General features: G+C 37.7%; 1 protein-coding gene across 4 annotated transcripts in view; it reads right to left on the bottom strand.

Annotated features, from left to right (window-relative positions):
• Nucleotides 1–8,847: 8,847 nt before the first annotated feature.
• Nucleotides 8,848–18,782, bottom strand: part of bbs9 (Bardet-Biedl syndrome 9) — a 131,150-nt gene continuing 121,215 nt past the window's right edge. For 2 of the 4 annotated variants that reach the window (XM_037980541.1, XM_037980543.1), the window contains one exon: nt 8,848–11,452. In XM_037980541.1, coding sequence (XP_037836469.1) covers nt 11,088–11,452 — 365 coding nt within the window. In that variant the 3' untranslated portion in view covers nt 8,848–11,087. The remainder of the gene's footprint in view (nt 11,453–18,782) is intronic. The other 2 variants (XM_037980542.1, XM_017428475.3) reach the window with 2 other exon arrangements.

The following is an 18,782-nucleotide window of genomic DNA, read 5'->3' as shown; positions in this document are numbered from 1 at the left end:
GGAACATTAGTTCCAGAATGATGGTTCATGTTTTGTCCAATAAAGAAAAAAAAAATCCCTGTTTTATTAAATGTATGCAATGCCAAAAGACTCAAGTGGTATTTAATTTGGCCAAAATTTAGTTTTGATCATAGGGAAAATGGTCAAATCTTTCCCAAACATAAAAATCAAACAAACCTTCTCAGTGAGGTTTGGAGCTGCACTCTGTGATGGGAGATTTCTGTGTTAAATCGCTGTCTCATGCTCCCTGATTCAGCCTTTGAACGTTTGAGCCTGATGAATTCTTCATTGGCTTTTTTCTCTCCACCTTTTAGCTCTACAGCCATAAAGCTGAAGCTCCTGACACCCTGTATCCTCATTCAAGGACATGTGAATATAAAAATGCTCTCCAAATAAAAGCTTGGGTCTCAGGAGTTTAATCCACCTTTGGTTGCTCATACATGATGTGATCTTAAACACTGATGGAAAGAACAATGTGCCTTCTCCACTTCACACACACACAAACTCAGTTGTGTGACTACCTCCATCATCAGCTCTGAGGCGAATTAAAACGTTGTCCTTTTATTCCACCTCGATCAGTTCACACACATCAGTTTAAGAAAAACTCATCTCGTCTCAGTTGTGTCTGTCAGGGATGGAAAAACTTGCTAATTTAGTTTGACCTTTCTGGAACTCTGAACCTAAACCGGACAAACAAATCACAACATGTCACCTATAAATGTGTCCAGAAGCCACTTATAGCACCTCACCTATAATGCTTCTACCCAGATGCATGCATCAGTCTGGGATATTAGAAATAGACTCATCAATCTAACTGTTATTGTTCCAGAGGTCAGTCTTTATGCTTGCTATCAAGCTGAAGCTATTTTTTTAATTAGCAGCACTGATAAGTGGTTGTCTTAAAACTAAACTGCTGTTTAGTCATAATACTAAAAAGGTATTGTGTTGAAATGTTCTCACTTTAACTAAAAAGCAATGTTGTGAGCTTCATAACATTGTTTCTGTACTCATGGAGGCGAGAAGCATGGTGCACCCTGGACAGGACACCAGTTCATTGCAGATCCTTTCAGGTGGTGTTACAAATTGAAGGCTACTTGAACTAAAACAAAAATCTTAGCAGTTTTGTTTGCTTGAAGCAGACTAATGACTAAACCCCATCTGAAACGGTGTAACATATTTACCATGAGCACAAGATGTGTGTTCAGATATGGCTGTTTAAAGAATGTAGAGCTACTTATTGCATCATCTAAGGTTGAATAACTCGTCAGCTGAAAAGTCCCAATCACTGACTCATGACAAACTCTTATCAGAGAGGACAAACTACTTATATGTTCATTTAGGTTGCAGGATTTTCCTGGTTAACATTCAGCTCGAAACCTTAAGAAAACACACCCCTCTAGTCAAACCCAACGCGTTCCTTTACAATGTAAACTCCTCTACATTTTAGCATTATGTTCTCATAAATTTGCAGCCTGGAGTCAACATGAAAGTTGTTTCTGACAAATGAGGAGGGTTGCATGATGCTGCCTGTGTGTGTGTGTGTGTTTGGCCTCTTTAAAGTGAAGCCCATCAGAAGCTCAGACGGGGAGGAAAAGCGAGTCTTCAAAGAAATAATTAGGACCCACCCAGCAGCTTTTAACTGAGCTTCAGCTGCTGCTGAAAACACACACCATCACAGACGTGGCTGAGGTGTGAGTGTGTGAAGAAGAAGAAAAAAACAGCTAAAGAAAGGGTTGCAAAATGAGTGTTTCAGGGCGGAAAGATGAACGTTAAAATATGAGTCTGCCAAAAAGAGAGAAAAAAAGAAGTCTTAAAAGATTAAGGTTATAGAAAAAGACAGGATTTGTGCCAAAATAAATATCATGAGACTAAAAGAGATAAGTAAAAGAAAAATCTAAGCTGTTCTGTGCCTGTTAATGCTAAAGGAATACTGTCAGAGAAGCTGGATTTCAGTAGAATTAACCACTAGATGGCAACAAAGAGAATAGGGGGTATTTGACCTGATCTGACCGCCTCTTCTACTGAAAATCATCCTTACACATGAAGCGCTGACACACACACACAGACACACACCTAACTTCGCAGGAAAGTCATGATGGGACGTTGTTGGACCTTGAATCTACTGCCGCAAACTAAACTCACTGATGTCAGTGTGTTCATGAAAAGTGCTGCACATGCTGTACATACCTGCTGTGGCTTTAAGGAAGTCCAGACAATTTGCAATTGAACGATGTCCACTCAGATGGAAGGTTCTGATGTTAATTACCTGTTTGGAAAAAAAGTAAAATGCCTAGTTTACTCTAATCACTCGAAAAATGTGGAGAAATTCCTAAAATCCACAGCAAATGAGGTAATTTAAATGATAGGTTGATTTCTTACACTAAAAAGGAAAAAAAAAAGATCAAGTGTTCCTTTTTCCTCTGTCGGCTCAGACCTTTAATCATAAAAAACAACAGGCTTAATTAATGAAAATGTTCTGAGGTGTGTTGTCTGCTTGGTATCCTGACCCTGTGCTTCAGTGTGATTCCTAAAACATGTTTGATATAAAATAGAAACAAAAACAAATATATTCAATGAATTGTAATGTTAATATATGCACATATTTAAAAAAAAAATCAGATCAGTTTACATGCGAGACCCTGACAAAGAATGAAAATAATCAAAGTAATTTTCTGACTGAAGAAAAACTCTTCATGGTGCATAAATTCATCATGAGTCCTGAACATATTCACCTTCACAAGCTATTATAACCCTATAAAAAAAAAATCAGACTTTATTTAAAATTAGCTTGTTTTAAGGTGTATTTTAGGGTTTTCATCGCTAAACAAGGTTCTCAAATTAGGAAACCTTCAGTAATTTTTTTAATAAACAAGTTACTATAAAAACAAAATGAAACACCATCCCCCCTCCCCCAAAAGGAGACCTGAGTTGAGAACACAGTTTATCAACAGAAAATTGAAAGACCAAAAGGGAAGAAATGGGTTTGGCCTTTTGTTATGAGTCATTTTGCTCATTCAGAAATTCCCTGAGGTCACAGACACGTGAGATCCTTCCATCAGACTCTCTGCAGACGGGAGCGGGACCCCCCCTGCAGCCGGCAGGTCTGGCTCTGGGAAGGAGGGGGGGAAGTGGGGGTGAGAGGTTAGAACCAGCTGTTCTGAGTCAGCTTCAAGAACCTTTCCTAGAACCCTGCGTTAGAAATATGAACCAAGGAACCTGTTTAAACATCACCAGTTTGGAATCACATTTCCCACCTTCAATCAAGAGGGAATATTAACACTGTTTCCATGTACAGCATTACTCCGAATTAATTATTCAGCCTTCAAGTGTATTCTGTTTGAAATGACAGATGATGCCCTGGAGCCAACAATCTGATCGCTCCAAGTCCAACTGAAGCTAGTATGAGAGCTGAACCAACCAAGTTAATGTCTGAGAAGCCAACTTAATGTTTTGGGGTTTAGATTTGCTCAGGTTAGGGACTAGAAACTGAATGCATTTTCAAATATTTACCAGAAAGAAATAATAATAATAATAATAATAATAATAATAATAATAATAATAATAATAATAATAATAAACACCATAAACAATATACAGTTAAAAAGCTTAGCAATTACATCATGACTTGTATTAAGAGAAACAAATTTAAAAATAATTAAAACCACCTAAGGGAGTGAAACAGGTCTCTTTAAAGCTTTCTCACAAGTTGGTGCCTTCAGCAAATAAACAATGACAAAAATCTTCACATTAGAGATCAATAATATTGTCGGACAAATGATAAAAATTTATTAACTGAGTGCCAGTGTGTTTGGAAGCTGACTGCAGTCCTCCCTCAGACGGAGTTGGCAGCCCAGAGGGTGGAGCTACGTAATAAACACAAATTGTGTAATTGTTTGTGTTTTACATCGTTGTAAACAGCAGATATTTAGGCTGTTTATGGAGCTTTTTGCGTGAATGATGTCTGTTCTTTTTTACAACAAACTGGAAACTAAATATAAATGCTGAAATGCTCTGTTTTTCAGAATGTGAAGTACTTTTCGTGTAGCTGTAAGAGAGCATTGTTTTTTCTCTGTTAATGTGAGCGTTCTGGGTTTTATCACTGCATGCTCTCCCAGTTTTACAAGCTTCTCTCAGTGACGTCGGGCCGCGAGTTACTCTCTTGGCGCGTATCGCTGCTGTTGGACTGAAGCCACATTTCTGAAGAAAGGACGTTTTCACAGGAAGGAAGCAAGAAATGCTTTTCTTACAGGTTCCAAGGGCCCAGAGGTCATGAAACTCACTCAGCACATAACTGACTTTGTAAAACCTCAGCTCAAGCAAGAAAAAGAAAAACAGTGAAATTGCTGTGGTGGGGAAGGGGGCTTCCCTTTGTGATTGGAACGAAGTTCAGCTTTCAGCTCGTTACCTGCTGCTCAGGGACCCAGACAGAAACAGATGCAAGATCTCCCAGCTGAGATCTTCCTCTTTAAAGGAAGAAATGGAGCAAACATGTTGAGACCACATTAAAGAGATAGTTTGAATTTTTTCATGTGTGGTTCTGTCGAAAGCTGTCTTACCTGCTGCAGATAGAAATTCATTTGATGGGTTGAAAAACCTTCATAAGATGAACTTGGACAAGAATTCACAAGAATGTAACTGGAGAGTAGTGACAGAGTATTGGGTCTACAGTGTTTAAAGTGATCCACATATCCTGTATGTACCTGTAACGGAGAACTTAAAATCATTAAAATGAACATTTTGAGCTGCAGCAGCACAGAGGTGAACTGTTTGCCTTACATCCACACCTTCACAGCTGCAGCCTATTAGATCATTAACATGCTGAAGTCAGTGTACAACCCAAAGCTAGGGAGGGAGAACAATCATCTGAAAATAAATTCACAGGGAATTCTTCAGTTTTAATTCCAAATAATCAGACAGGCTTTGAAATGTTTTACAGTCGTCATCACAAAGCTACAGGGCTAACTGCTCCGCCATCATTCCTGAGACGATTTCAGCAACATGGTAATGCTTTTTAAAATGAAACTGTTGCTACAGTAACTAGCTGTAACTAGTTGGGCATTTTACCAGCTACCTAGTAAGTAGTAGTAGTAGTATTTGGAGCCTCTGATCAGGTGGCATGTTAGCCCATCAACTGAGTCAGGAGGCGTTCTGTGCTTCTAAAATATAGTATTTTTAATGTGCATAATAAAATACTACCTTGTGTTGTCTGAGCATTTCTGTCCTATTGCTGATATTTAGAAATGTATAAAAAATATGTAAAAATATGATCTGATGTATTACCATTGGGTTTGTTAGCAGTTTTTATGTATTTAGTATTTAGACCAGTTAAAAAAGTGAACTTAAAAGTTTTAGTAGGTCTAAAATAAACAAATACATGTTTGTTTAATAATTTTACATCAAGATCTGAAATTTATGTTCATAAAAGAAAATCTTAAAGATTGAGAACATCAGGCAGAAATATGGGTGTCACATCTGAAGTATTTCATAAAATACTCTTTTCTTAATCTTTCCACATAGAATGAAAAATGTTGTAACATCATTTAGGAAAATCAAAGCATACCTGAGCAATAAAGGGAATAAAATATAATTTTGGTAAATTTCTCCAGAGATCAAAAGATGGGATCAGCATTGTTCACAGAAAAAAGAAAACTGAATCACTTAAGTTTTCTGATAGATGCTTGAAAACATCTGATGCTTGAAATCTCCAGCAAGCGTGAAATATTGCAGCATTTATCTAATCCAGTTTGTTTACACCTTAAACCCAGTAAGACAAGCATAAACTGCAGAATAAAACTCAGAGAACGACGTCAGCTTTGCTAAATCCTATCTCTGTTTTTCTTATATTCCAGCCAAACTGCAGCACAGACTGAAGCTTTCTGAGTGCTGGAGTAAAATGTTTGATGTTCCTAACAGCTGGGTGTGTGCAGCTTTGTCTGGTGGTCTCACACATCAGAGCTGGTTTACTGGACACACGTGTGAAAGATGGAAGATGTTACCAGGGGAAAAAAAACAAAACAGTACATGTGAAGAAGTATTTAAATACAAATCACAAATTTGGGAACGACTTTGAAAAAGTAAGGAATAAAATAAAGTAGAAGTGCTGAACTAATTGTTTTACAGGAGAAAAATAATTGGAAAATAACTGAGAAATTATCCTTAAAGTCCATTTTTCACCTTACATTCTGCTGTGTGATGCTGAAATTGATCTTTTGTCTTACAACAATCTTATCAGCTCTGATAAATAAATCAGTTTTATAAATAAAGACCTAGCATTCCTTGAAGGAATGCATATCACCCAACGTTTTTCATGTCAGAGTTTTAGGTTAATATAATTTTATTGAGATTTATGTTATGTGAAATCTCAGACAATATCATGAGATGTTAAGCACAGATTGTGTTGAGGATGATTCTCAGTTACTACCACATCAAACTTTAGCTCCATATCTGTAAAAATGACTGAGTTAAAGCCATTTTTGCGTTGGCTAACGTCAGTTAGTTGTGATGGCTATCTTGAATTAAATTGATGCCAAAAGTTAATCATTTGTAGATGCACATACAATGATTACATTTAGAAAGTTTCATTGGCATCCATTCAGTGGTTCATGCGATATTTTGCTAATAGACAAACAGGGTTGATTCCAAAATTTGAAGATCTTGTGCAACAAGTAGCACTTTGAGTTCTGCGACACTCGCCTCATTTCTGAAAGCTCACGTCGATGTGGGACATGGCCGGCTCCATGAACAGCCAGAGGCAGATATTTGATAAAACTTTTGTGAGAGACCCTTTAATGTCATTTAGTTGTGGCAGCCATCTTGAGTAGGGTTGACTCCAAAAGTTGCTCAGTTGCAGATGTTCATTCAGTTGTTATTTGCCTAGAATTTCATTAAAATTGGTCCAGTGGTTCACAAGATATTTTGCTAAGAAACACAGACACAGATAGTCAAAACCATTATCACCTGCCTTCGCCTGTAACTTGATCGCAGTTCCAGACAAATCAAGGAAATATTTAGAAACACTTAGAGCTGAGAACTAAAGCTGAAACTTCTTCTGGACCAATGGAGATAAAGTTCAGAATTCCATAAAAACCAGTCCCACTTCTAGAAGAGGTTCCTGTAGGTGCAGAAGGATCTAAAGAGGGATGATGTCAGAGAGGAAAATAAGAAACTACGACCGGCAAAACTGTGAAGGGTGATGGATGGAGGGATGGAAAGAGAAGAAGCAAATAATGAAAGAGAACAAAGATGATGAAAGAGATCGGTGACGGTGGAAGAATTAGAGAAATGAATCCGAGCAAGTTTAAAAACAGAAAAAAAACATGGAGTAATAAAGAGTAAGGGCCAGAAAAAACAGAAGTAAAGAGGATATGAAAGAGAAAAAAAAGAACAAGAAGATGACAGATGGACAGAAGAAATTTACTAAAGAGAAAAAGGTTGAAGAAAAAGTTTTCTGAAGAGTGAGATAATATGAGGTGAGAGACTGAAATGAAAATATTTAGCTAAGCAGGAAAGAGAAACAAAAATTAAAAGAGTGTAACTCCATCTGCAGCGCTCCTTAACGTACACACGCTGGGAGCTGCTGCCAAATCAAACAGTGACAGCTTTGTGTTAGCACTTTTATTCATTCTGCTGCTGATCCTGCCTTTGGAGCCGAAAAGAAAGAAAGAAACAAAAAAAAAAACCTTCAGAAGTCTCCAGACAGAGGTCTGTTCATCAGTTTGATGAGGGTTGGGTTGGTTTTTAATCTCTGTCAGCATTTCTATGAGGAAACACACACATAAGAATCACACTGCCTTTGGGAGATGATTGAATGCTGGAAATAAAAATATTTCTCTAAGTGAAAAGCTCCTTTATGGTGGAATTCCAAGAACAAAAACTTGGTGTTAATTCAACATTGTAAAACCAACAAAAAAATTAAGTATCTAAAGTGTGCCGTTTATAACTACCACTGGTTCAGTGAAGAGATTTTTTTATTTTATTTTTTTTCTAAATCAGCACAATTTAATCTTTGGACATATGTGAAAGTGTGATGTAATCAGAGGGGTAAAAAAACTAAACTTTAACACGAGATGAAAAAGAAGCGACTTCAAAGAAGCACATTTGCTTCTTGTGTAATTCAGGTGGCCCTTTTCCTATAATTATAAGTCAACGTTTGTCAGCCTACTTATGACAGAAAACTTCCTCAGGATCTGACATCACTGCTGTTAATGGTACTATAATAAATCAAAAGCATACTAGCAAGCTAGAATGAGGAGAAGACAATTGTTCATTCATGTATGGATGCAAATAATTCAACTTGTAATTAAACTATTCAAAAAATGTGAATATAACCCTTTTTAATAAACCCAGAGGTTACCTTGAATTTAGGTCTTGTCTGACTTCGGGTAAAACTTTACACTTTCCGCTCCATTATTTAACAGCATTAGAGTTAAATAATCTGTATTTGGAAGCTTTAAATGATAAAGCTGGAGAAAAAAACTAGATGAGCATGAATAGGACACTATCCTTGTCACTGGTGATGGTCAGTTTCACTCTCATGTTTATGTTTGCAGATTACAGAAACACATAAGATGAGAAAGGTAAAGGTGTATCTGTTGGAGTGATGTCTGAAAAAACAAAAACAAACTGACCAACATCAGCCAGCAAACAAAAACAGAATACATGTTTTCAATGGAAGACCAAGGCAGAGCTAAAAAATAATTTATAATCATCAGCTGTGCACAAACAGGTTTAACAAATGCTTAAAAATACATTCAGTGCATCACCTCTTTTGGAACTTTTTTTAATTTACTTACGGCTTCAGCATCAGTGCAGAGGGAGGCCAACTCAGTGAAGAGATCTGAAGGAAAATGACTCTTCAGTTAATTTATAGTTTGATTACTTCAGTCTGGATCCAGTTACAGCTGGTAAAAAAATATCAGCAGGTAAACCAACAAACAACATATTTGTCCAGAATAATTGAAAATGTCTCCACAGCCAGAGACCTAAGATGTACAAGGGAAATCTTTTCAAGCATATAGTGTTAAAAAGCCTTAACAAATTCAACACAAAACAATCAGAGGGTTTTGATTACTTACAATATGTAACTTTTATTACTAAATATTTCATAAATAAGTTTAATTTCATCCTCATTACTGAGGGTCTTTCACAGACTGCACACTTATCAAAAAGTTGTTGTTTTATCTAGAGAGAAAAAGCTCTCCTTTTGGATTGAAAAGTGGCTATAAAAGCAGACTCAGAAGAGGATCCTGGCAAATCTGAACTGCTACTACAACTACAAAACATACTCAAAGTGGTAAGAAACAATATGTCCAGCAGGAACCTCTGAAATATCACAGACATTTCTAACAATCCTTCTTGGCAAAAACAAGCTGCTTCAACTTGGGTGTCTTTATCGCTGTTTAAAATTCAAAATACCTACATTTTTAAAACACTTGAAGAAAAAAACAAAACACATTTATTCAAACTACAGTTCAGGAGGGGGTTGTTCACATAACAACAGAGGCTGTGACCAACATTTCAAACAGGCATCTGTTTTACAATACAAGCTAAAAATAAGTTTCCCAACGGACAGAAGAGCTGAAATTGGATGTACAGACATGAGTTGTCGTGTTCTGCAGGGCTGCTGGCAAAGCAGCTATGGCTGAAGTCTATAGTCTTCAATTCTGGCAGAAATGTAGCTCAAAATGAATAAAGTCTACTGTGAGTATGCTCATGTGTACAGGTTCATCAGCATCTAACGCCTTAAATCTAACTGGACAAATGAATAATGTTCTTTTCATGTCATGTGACTGTGTATGTGATGGTGTTTTGTCCTAATGTTGCTCCCTTTTCAGTCTGAATGTTATATTTTTCTCTTTAAAAGCTCACGTGTCAGGCATATATCTGCCTCCACTCCAAAGGTTGCATTAGAAAACATCAAAACCAGCTCTGCACCGTTGCATGTTGAGTTTGTAAAAGGTAAAGAGCCCATCAGTAGTGTTCAGAAGTGCTTCGGGAACTTCCAGTTTTCTGATTATGGCTGTGTCTGACAGGTTCTGTAACTTTCCCAAACCAACAAGCATTTTCTGCATCACAGTGTAAAAAGAAAAAAAACAATTAAATTATTTACTACAGTGTGCAGTTTACTACAAAAACTATTATTATAGTGTTGGCTTCTATGAGTCAACTCTTCTGCTGACAAACTAAAGCTCATCTTTTGATAAAAATTAAATTTATGGGTCTGTGTAAACCAGCTTCCTGATGTTCTTGAGCAGAAGAGTGTGTGAAACTTGTTCCCCCCAAAAACATCCAGCTAGTACCCACTGTATGAAGACAGTTTTGACCTGCAGAAATAAGTGTGTCCATGAGCCACCACATGTCCTTGAGTGTCTCAGAGAACAAAAAAACCTTCTGTTGGAGTTCAGAGGGGGTTGCAGTAGTGGTGATGGTGGTGGCTGTAGGATGTGGCCTTGATTTACCCGGATGCAGTGGGGTGGCTGGACGGGTCGGGTGGTTTATTTTTGGTGGACAGGCGAGGGAGGCTTTGGGCGAAGCCTGGAACCACGCGAGGGGGCGAGAGGGCGGGTCTGACGTCACATCCAGGAGCGTGCGTGGGCGAGGGGGTGGTTTGGGGCCGAACAAGGATTAGAGCTGTGGGTTGAACTGCTGCTGAGACAAGACAAAAAGCACGAAGGAGAAAGTCAGCAAAATATCTGAGAAGGAGGAGGAGGATTCCGTCTTCATCCTCACTTTTCGTGGGCTCACCACAGTCAGCGAGCAAACACACTAAAACTGGTGAACGGCGTGTGGTTCAGCAGAAGCACAGCATGTACATGTGTGTAAGAGATCAGCTTAGTGATGTAAATATGCGTCTGGGAGGAAACGGCTTTGCCACAAAATATGTGACCCTGACTGAGTTTATTTACATCTAAATATATATTTAATTTGAATATGAGAATGGTGTCAGATCACCCTGTTTTTGTTTACACGGACACAGCATAGAAATGTGCATACACATCAATTTTAGCATGTAGGAAACCCTGGATGAGTGATATGTAGACACCTGTCTTGTGTTTTGCACATAAAGAAACCTTATTGCATTGCTTCCTTTAGCCCTCTGCAGCCTCCGGCTCCTTCTTCTTCTCTTTCACTTTCACAGATGACTTTTTGGAGACTTTTTTGTCCCCTGACTCCTTCCCAGCCTCATTTCTTTCCTTCTCTTTGTCCTTCTCCTTCTTCTCCTTTGATGATTCCTTCTTCTCTTTGGAGGAGGATGATTCCTTCTTGGACTCCTTTTTTGCTTCCTCTTTGGGTTCTTTAACCTCTTTGCTTGAATCCCTTTTAGACTCCTTTTTGTCCTTGGATGATTCCTTCTTCTCCTTTTTGGCCTCCTTGATGGGGTCCCCTGTACCTCCTGCTTCTTCTTGCACAGTACCCTCTGATGGATCACTGGACACCTCTTTGGAGTCTTTTTCTGCATCAGAAAAAAAAAATAAACACAAAAATAATTACATAATTAATTAACATCTCTTTACATACTTTGTTTTTTTGTGAAATTAGTGAGAAAATGCAAGTAATTTGACTGTTTTGACATAATAAGAATCTAAGGCTCAGATTTATCAAAGCTTTTCACAACTGTTGCAGGCACAATTTTGGATTTTGCACATCAGTCTAAGTTCAATGTGGTATTATGCATGCAGTTCGTAATAAATAAATACATTTTTCAACATTTTCTAGCCGCCCACCTTAGTGCAACATCTCCTGTCTGCAGCAGCTTTGAGAGATAGGGAACGGGACGGGCAGCACCCACCTCTATTTATAAGTTTATTAAATAAAAATAAGTGGATGAAGTGATAATAAATGAAGCACAAAATGTCGCTTATTGATTTAGAAATGCTACCCTGAATTACCCATCATTCCACTCTGGTAAAGTGAGTTGTTGTTTTCGCAGGTTTAAGGAGTGCCTCAGTTCATTTGTTAAAACCTGTTAGAAAACATTTTTTTCTTTTTCTCTCTAATGTGTTTGTGAACAACAGTCATAATTAAAGTGGGCAGAAAGGACAACTGTGTTCTGCTGCAGCCTGATGCAAAAACGAGTGTAAATTGCTCACACCTGCTGAACCTGATGGACACGTTTGCACCGGCATATAATTAGTGCTATTGGCTTCATGAATGTGACGCAGATAATAAGCAGAAGGGAGAGAAAATGATAAAGCAAAAACGGGGCTAAAAATATGTACTGTGTAATCATGGATAAATGTGAAAATGCCAGTGTGATGTTTTAGAGAGTATTGCTGGTATGTAGGGTCAGTGTCTGTGTACCAAATGTTTCGTAACTCTAAAGAAAGAATTTGACTATTTCAAAACTGTTTAAGTGTTTCTGTGTGAAAAAAAAAATGTCTTAAACAGAAAGAAGAGAGGTACGTTGACATTTAGGTTTAACTTCAGATAGCTTGTCAGACTGCAGGGAGGATTAACACAAAAGACTGGTTCAAAAACACTCCAACTCCCAAGCCTCTTCAATATGAAGGCAAACTGATTGACAACAGCACCTGCTGCATGACAAAGAATCCCCACTTAATCAAAGTTACCCCTTCTAAACACACGCGCACACACACACACACACACACACACAAACCTCTCAGCCCCACCTCCTCCAGATTGAACTGGCTCTCTGATAAGATGATAACGGCACTGTTGTCTGCCAACAATGAGACGCACTTCTTATCTCCATGAGAACGGAGATGGTTTAGAGACCGCAGACGACAGCCTGGTATCTCACTGTGAGTGGAGACCCACCTTTAAAAGTATCTGGATGTGTCCTTTCAGAGACGTGGTGGAGACAACAGGCTGCTCCGTAAATGTGTCTATGTGCTCGTAGACTCCAGAGAGGCGCTCTAATCAGACAGCTCATCGTCTACGGCTTAAGAGTCAGAAACTCAGGTACTGTGTGTGGCAGGTGGTGCCATGAATACTGATTAAAGTTAGAAGAGAACATGCAATCTGTGCTCAGAACAAATACATTTAAACTAAACTGTCTTCTTAAATTTTGAGCAAAAACTGATTAAAGTTAAAGCAGACATGAAACATGATAAAATCAAAGTCTGCCGCTACAGTATTTAATAACTCACACTGAGACTGTTTAAAAGCTACTAACTTTGATGGCTCATTAAAGCATTTGTGTTTTTCAGCCTAAAGCCACTTGTCTAGCCACCCGACCGTATAACCACAAAACTAAACAGACACAGACACAAGATGTATACATACACACATATGAAAACAATCGGGCCATACGTACTCCTAATGTATCTGAAAATATTCATAAATGAAAACACATATGGCGCATTATTACAAAAACAGCCAACCACAAACTACTTTTGTGATAGTGTTAATTTACACTTTGACATGCAAATTATCCCCCCTCCCTCTTTCTCAGAACTTTTACAGTCCGACATGAAGGAAATGTTGGGTTCGGGTGTGTCTGTATCTGAACTGTGAGGCTGTAAAACAACAAGTGCCAGAAAGAAAGAAGCAGCAGTCTGTGAACACTTGTCTTCAAGAGGTTTGTCCAGAAACCAAAACAATATGTGTGAATTTTTATGTGTGCCTCAGTGGTTGCATCATCAGCAGGTTCGAGTGGGTTAATCCCACAGCGACAGTCTGATCCAGACTGGATGCTAACTGTCTGGTTACCGCTTTGCACAAAATCCATCCGTGCTCACACCACTGCTCAGCAGCTGAGCCAACACACACCAGCGGTTTGTGTGAATTCATGCATGTGTAACTCTATATTTCTGTGCATTGTGTCAAACCAATACTGCCAAACGACTTCAATGAAAAACAATTAAAGTCATTGAAAGTTAAAAGGAATACAGCTGGCAGGTTCCCCACTAAACAAAAACAAAAAGTGAATAGATGAACACCAAATAGAAGTGGCTCAGAATAACTAAATTTAGCTTGGGTATGTTTGTAGAAAAAAAAAAAAGTCCATTAAAATGTTTTATTTTTCTTTAACTTCAGAAGAAACAACAAACTAAAAAAAAATAGGTTAAAAGTTGTTTTAATTTAAAATGATTAACTTTGGACTTAAATTAATCAATAATAATCATTATTAAAAACTGTTTGTGCAATGTGAAAATGTTTAAATGTCATGTGAGTAGGTTAATCCTAGTCTGATCCAGATTGGACTCTAACAGGCTGAAAAAGTAAAAGTAAATGGAAGTAACATCACAATAAAATAAAAGAAACATTCTGTTTTCTTTGTGTGATATAGCTAACAAAGTCAAAAATGTAATTTTTAAATCAAATAGTCAGCTTTTAATAATTTCTCAAACAAATTTCAGCTTCACAAGAAGCAGTTTTATCAGAGAGTGGAACCTATTCATGTGCGTGTATATCTGTTAAATGCAGACTGATTGATGAGGGCTGATTTGGGCCTAACATTAGTTTATAAATGTCAGCCTAGCTTTGCGGTTTTTCTAATTTGATTTATTTTATGACTGAATACATTTTGTTTAATGCCTTTACTCTACAAAGGTCAGATGTAGAAAATTCATTTAATAGTTTTTTTATGTTTCAGGTGAAAAGTTCATTGTAACCTATGAGTGCAAAAAAGAACAAGACAAGGAATAAGATGTTATGATATTATTCTTGCTTTGATTATAAAAAGGCATAAGAGCATCAGATTTGACCATCGGTGTAAACCTGAGTTGAACCTGAAACTAATTCTCGCAGTAGTCAGGTCTGACACTTGGGTTAAACTTATATGTTTGAAGTCAAGAGTTCAATCCCATACAGTCCATTCAGATTAGCTCCGATGATAAATCTGTGGCTGAGGCTGCAGAGGCACTCTGCACTGACGGCAAGTAAACAATCATCATTTGAGCCAAGGGTCAAACTCTCATCTGCTTGGAGTCAAAGGTCAACGGCCCTCACCTCTCTGGATTGTTTTCACAGCACAAATATAACATAAATGTGAACCATAACAACCACATTTTACGATTTCTCTTTTGTTTTCAAAAAGCAATTGAATGGTCATCCAAAATAATGACAGAGACTCATAAATGGCCATCTTACCACATGAATGGTTTAACTTTTGTTTGCTCACATTTTTCAGTGTTGAAACAAAAACATCTGTTTTTATTTGACTGCATTTCTGTGGTGGCAAATATTTCAAATCCAATGTGAAAAATTTAGGGCATCAAACCAAAACAATCTGCATGGCATGAAATAGAAAAAGAAAATGTTTTGTTTTTGAAAAGCCAATTCATTAAATCTCTCTGCGTGTGCAAAGGAGCAGCTGTGTGTTTTGTTTTCAGTGATTTGGACACTCTTTTTAGATTTATTTCTACCCAGGGAAAACAGAAGCAAAACAATATTTTTTTCTCTCTTCAATGGCATTTGTTTAAAAAATACTCATTTAAAATGATGTGACAGACATAAAACACAATTATAGCAAACAAATTTACAGTTAAAAAAATAAACATGTCAGGGTTTAGTTTGACAAAACACTTTGATAGAAAAAAACATGGTTTAATTACTCCAAATATATCTACAAAATGTTGATAATGACAAATAAAAAGTTTTTTTTGCATGCTTTTTAAACTTGTGGTGCTGAATGGACAGTTCCTAGTAAATAAAAACTTTTTTGTTGAAGTTAGGACTGTTGTTAGTGTTAAATGCATGCGTTGTTTGTTTTTACCTACTTTTGGCTGTTTCTGTCTCTCACAGTTAAACATTTTCCAGGTGGTGCTTGAAGGCCCTTCATTGTTGTATGATTCATGATTTAATGCATGATTTAATGTTACTGATGTCAGCACTTTTACAGTCTGAGGTTGAGTTTCTGGGTTGTTTTTAAAATGACATAGAAGTAGTCTTTACTAAAATGTTGATGAACAGAAAGTCATGGTGGATATGAGGTCTGACAGGTAGGATAAAGGATATTCTCATGTTAGTCCTTGAAGCTATGTAGCATAACGTTTCTAAATAACATTATAAAAGTTAAATGAGCAGATCTGTGAAAACGTTCCATGTGTTTGTATTTCAGGACTCTTTTCCATCACCCAGGGGGACCGATGTCCCTCCAACATTTTTCCAGGAAATAAAAGTGTGTGTGAGAGCAGGGTCCTCAAGGGAGTGGTAGCAATGACTCGATAAACATTGATTTTGTAAGACAAGATGGCAGCTTCCCTCCTGTATGGAAATCTAAAGGGGTCAGGTCACATCTTGTCACTCTGCTACTTCAACAAACTAACAAAGTTGAAGTGTGTAGACTAAACAGTGCAGAGACCTGTGCTCCACATCCCTTTAAGTTGATGGGATCAAGGTGACATTAAGTCCTTTTCACGTGGGACAGGAGCTACCTGAAAAAAGTCTGGTGGTTTTCATCACTGTCAAAACAGCCTACAGTTATTTTAATTCTATGTGAACCTGACACAGTCACGTCTGGATGAAATCTGCTCAACAGGAAACTGTGAGTAATGTAGTTCCTTACTTTGCACATCATTAGTTTAAGTGAATAACCCTTAGGAGAATAAATTTATTATAATATTATTCTGAAAAATTAGGTGTTTCATTTTAAGGTAACATATATGTTAGCAAAAAGAAAAAGAAAAGAAGAAAAAAAATTGGGCAATCATCCAATTCATGTAGAGACTGCCCTCTCTAATGACATGATTGCCTATGTGTGATTTGTTAGCGATCCTGTTTAACTGAGCTTGTGCGTCTCCTCCACCCTTAGTCTGGGTTCACATGTTTCCACAAAACTTCTCAATTTGAACTAAAAGATTGTTTATTAATCCAGCTATAAGATTACTTTTTGAAAAAAGACTCAGTTTCTCTGTCAATTTTACAGATCTGAGTTGATGATCTTTTAGTAAACGGTGAATGGGTGAATGATTAACACTCGGTGAACACCCATCTGCTGTGAGGAGGCTAAACAGTAGCACTGAGGAGTTTGAAATGTGGACAGCACGGTGGAAGAAAAAGGAAGCAGAACTTGTTTTGAAAAAGAAAGACGGTTTTATGTAAACAGTCTGAGCTGATTTTATCACACATTTTAAAGCTGTAGTGTATTTATTAAGGACAAACAAAATATTGATATTAAAACAATGTTTTTAACCAAACAAGCAATCATGATTGACAAATGCCATCCATCCATCCATTTTCTTTACCCGCTTCTCCATTCCGGGTCGCGGGTAGCTGATGCCTATCCCCAGCAGTCACTGTGCGAGAGGCGGGGGACACCCTGGACAGGTCGCAAGTCCATTGCAGGGCCACATATAGACGAACGAGACAAACAACCATTCACACTGTCACTCACACCTAGGGACAATTTTTGAGTCATCAATTAACCTAACATGCATGTTTTTTGGTCTGTGGGAGGAAACCGGAGTACACCCACGTGTGCACAGGGAGAACATTCAAACTCCACCCAGAAAAGCCTCAGGCCGGGAAGCGAACCTGCAACCTTCTTGCTGGTAGGCATCAGCTCTAATCACTATGCCACTGTGCCACCCGATTGACAAATGATTTAGGAGTAATATTGTTAGCCGTTAGTCTTTTTCATAGCAGCAGATCTGAAAAATCAGTTTTAAACTTTTTACATAATTGCTCCTTAACAAATACATTTCAGAGCAGAAATGCTATATCACTACTGAAAATACTTCAGAGTATTTTAAGAATTTCTTACACTAACTAGACAAAGTCTATATAATACCATCCCACATGATGACCATAAAAAAGTTTGCTTTATTTGTTTGAATGTGTCTGCTATCCAAATCTGCAAGTGAAATGTATTATCTGGTCATTTTACACCTAATTTTGCTCGACCATTTCTGGGGCTTGGTATTAAAATAGCAGAAGATCAAGCTTTATTTTTATAGGTAGAATAGCAGGCTTCAAAAAAGGTTAGTCTAAGTTGAAAATATATGTAGTTATATGTAATTTTGAGCATTTTTTGTTTGATTTTGTGCAACTGTTTTCATTATCTTTCACGTCATTAAAAACTGCTGTGTGTCCTGACTTATAAAGCCTAAACTCCATATTTAAGTAGTTTAAACTCTTCATCTTCTACCAGAGTTTAGAGGGCAACACTTGTTTGTTCTTTGCAAAATGAAAATAAAAACTCCAGCAACAAAAGTCAGTGTGTCCATAAGATAAAGTGAGCGACACTATCTGTGGTTTGTTCAAAGCCCACATGTTCTGCTTGGGTTCATGTGTTAGCAGCGGATCATGGTAATGCATTCATCTGCAGGCAGGCATAGTCAAAATAGAAGAGGCCGCACAGATCGCCCGCATCTCGACCTCAGCGCGCCGGATAACGCAGCAGAAACCTGCACATTTACAGAATACAAAAAGAAGGAACCCGCCAAAGACGAAGTGATTGGATCTGTGCTGAAGAGTGTGTTTGAAAATGTGAGAGTGTGTGCCACATGTGCCTTTTTGTTTGTTCAGTCCACAAGAGCCAGCTAAACTTGACACAGCAGTATTGTATGAAGTCAAAAACAAACGCTTGTTGTCGACAGCGTGGGAAACAGAAAAAAACAGAATCAGAGTAGCACTAAATTCACTAAATTTAATGGCTTACATGAGGGGCAGATTACACACTTACTGCCCCTCACAACAAAGAGCAAGTTGATTTATGCAATCTTCATCAATATGCTGGTGTAGATTCTCAGTCATCCAGGCCATGGTAAATTCAAAAAAAGTTAAAAAACAAAAACAACTGGACTTCTATTCTGTAGCTGAAGACGTTTCGCTTCTCATCCGAGGAGCTTTCTCAATTCAGAAATAGAGAGTGTGGA

This window comes from Kryptolebias marmoratus, linkage group LG16, assembly GCF_001649575.2.
Source record: "Kryptolebias marmoratus isolate JLee-2015 linkage group LG16, ASM164957v2, whole genome shotgun sequence".
NCBI classification, from domain to species: domain Eukaryota; kingdom Metazoa; phylum Chordata; class Actinopteri; order Cyprinodontiformes; family Rivulidae; genus Kryptolebias; species Kryptolebias marmoratus.
The sequence above is the reverse complement of the archived record's forward strand: the minus strand, read 5'-3'. Positions and strand labels throughout refer to the sequence as shown.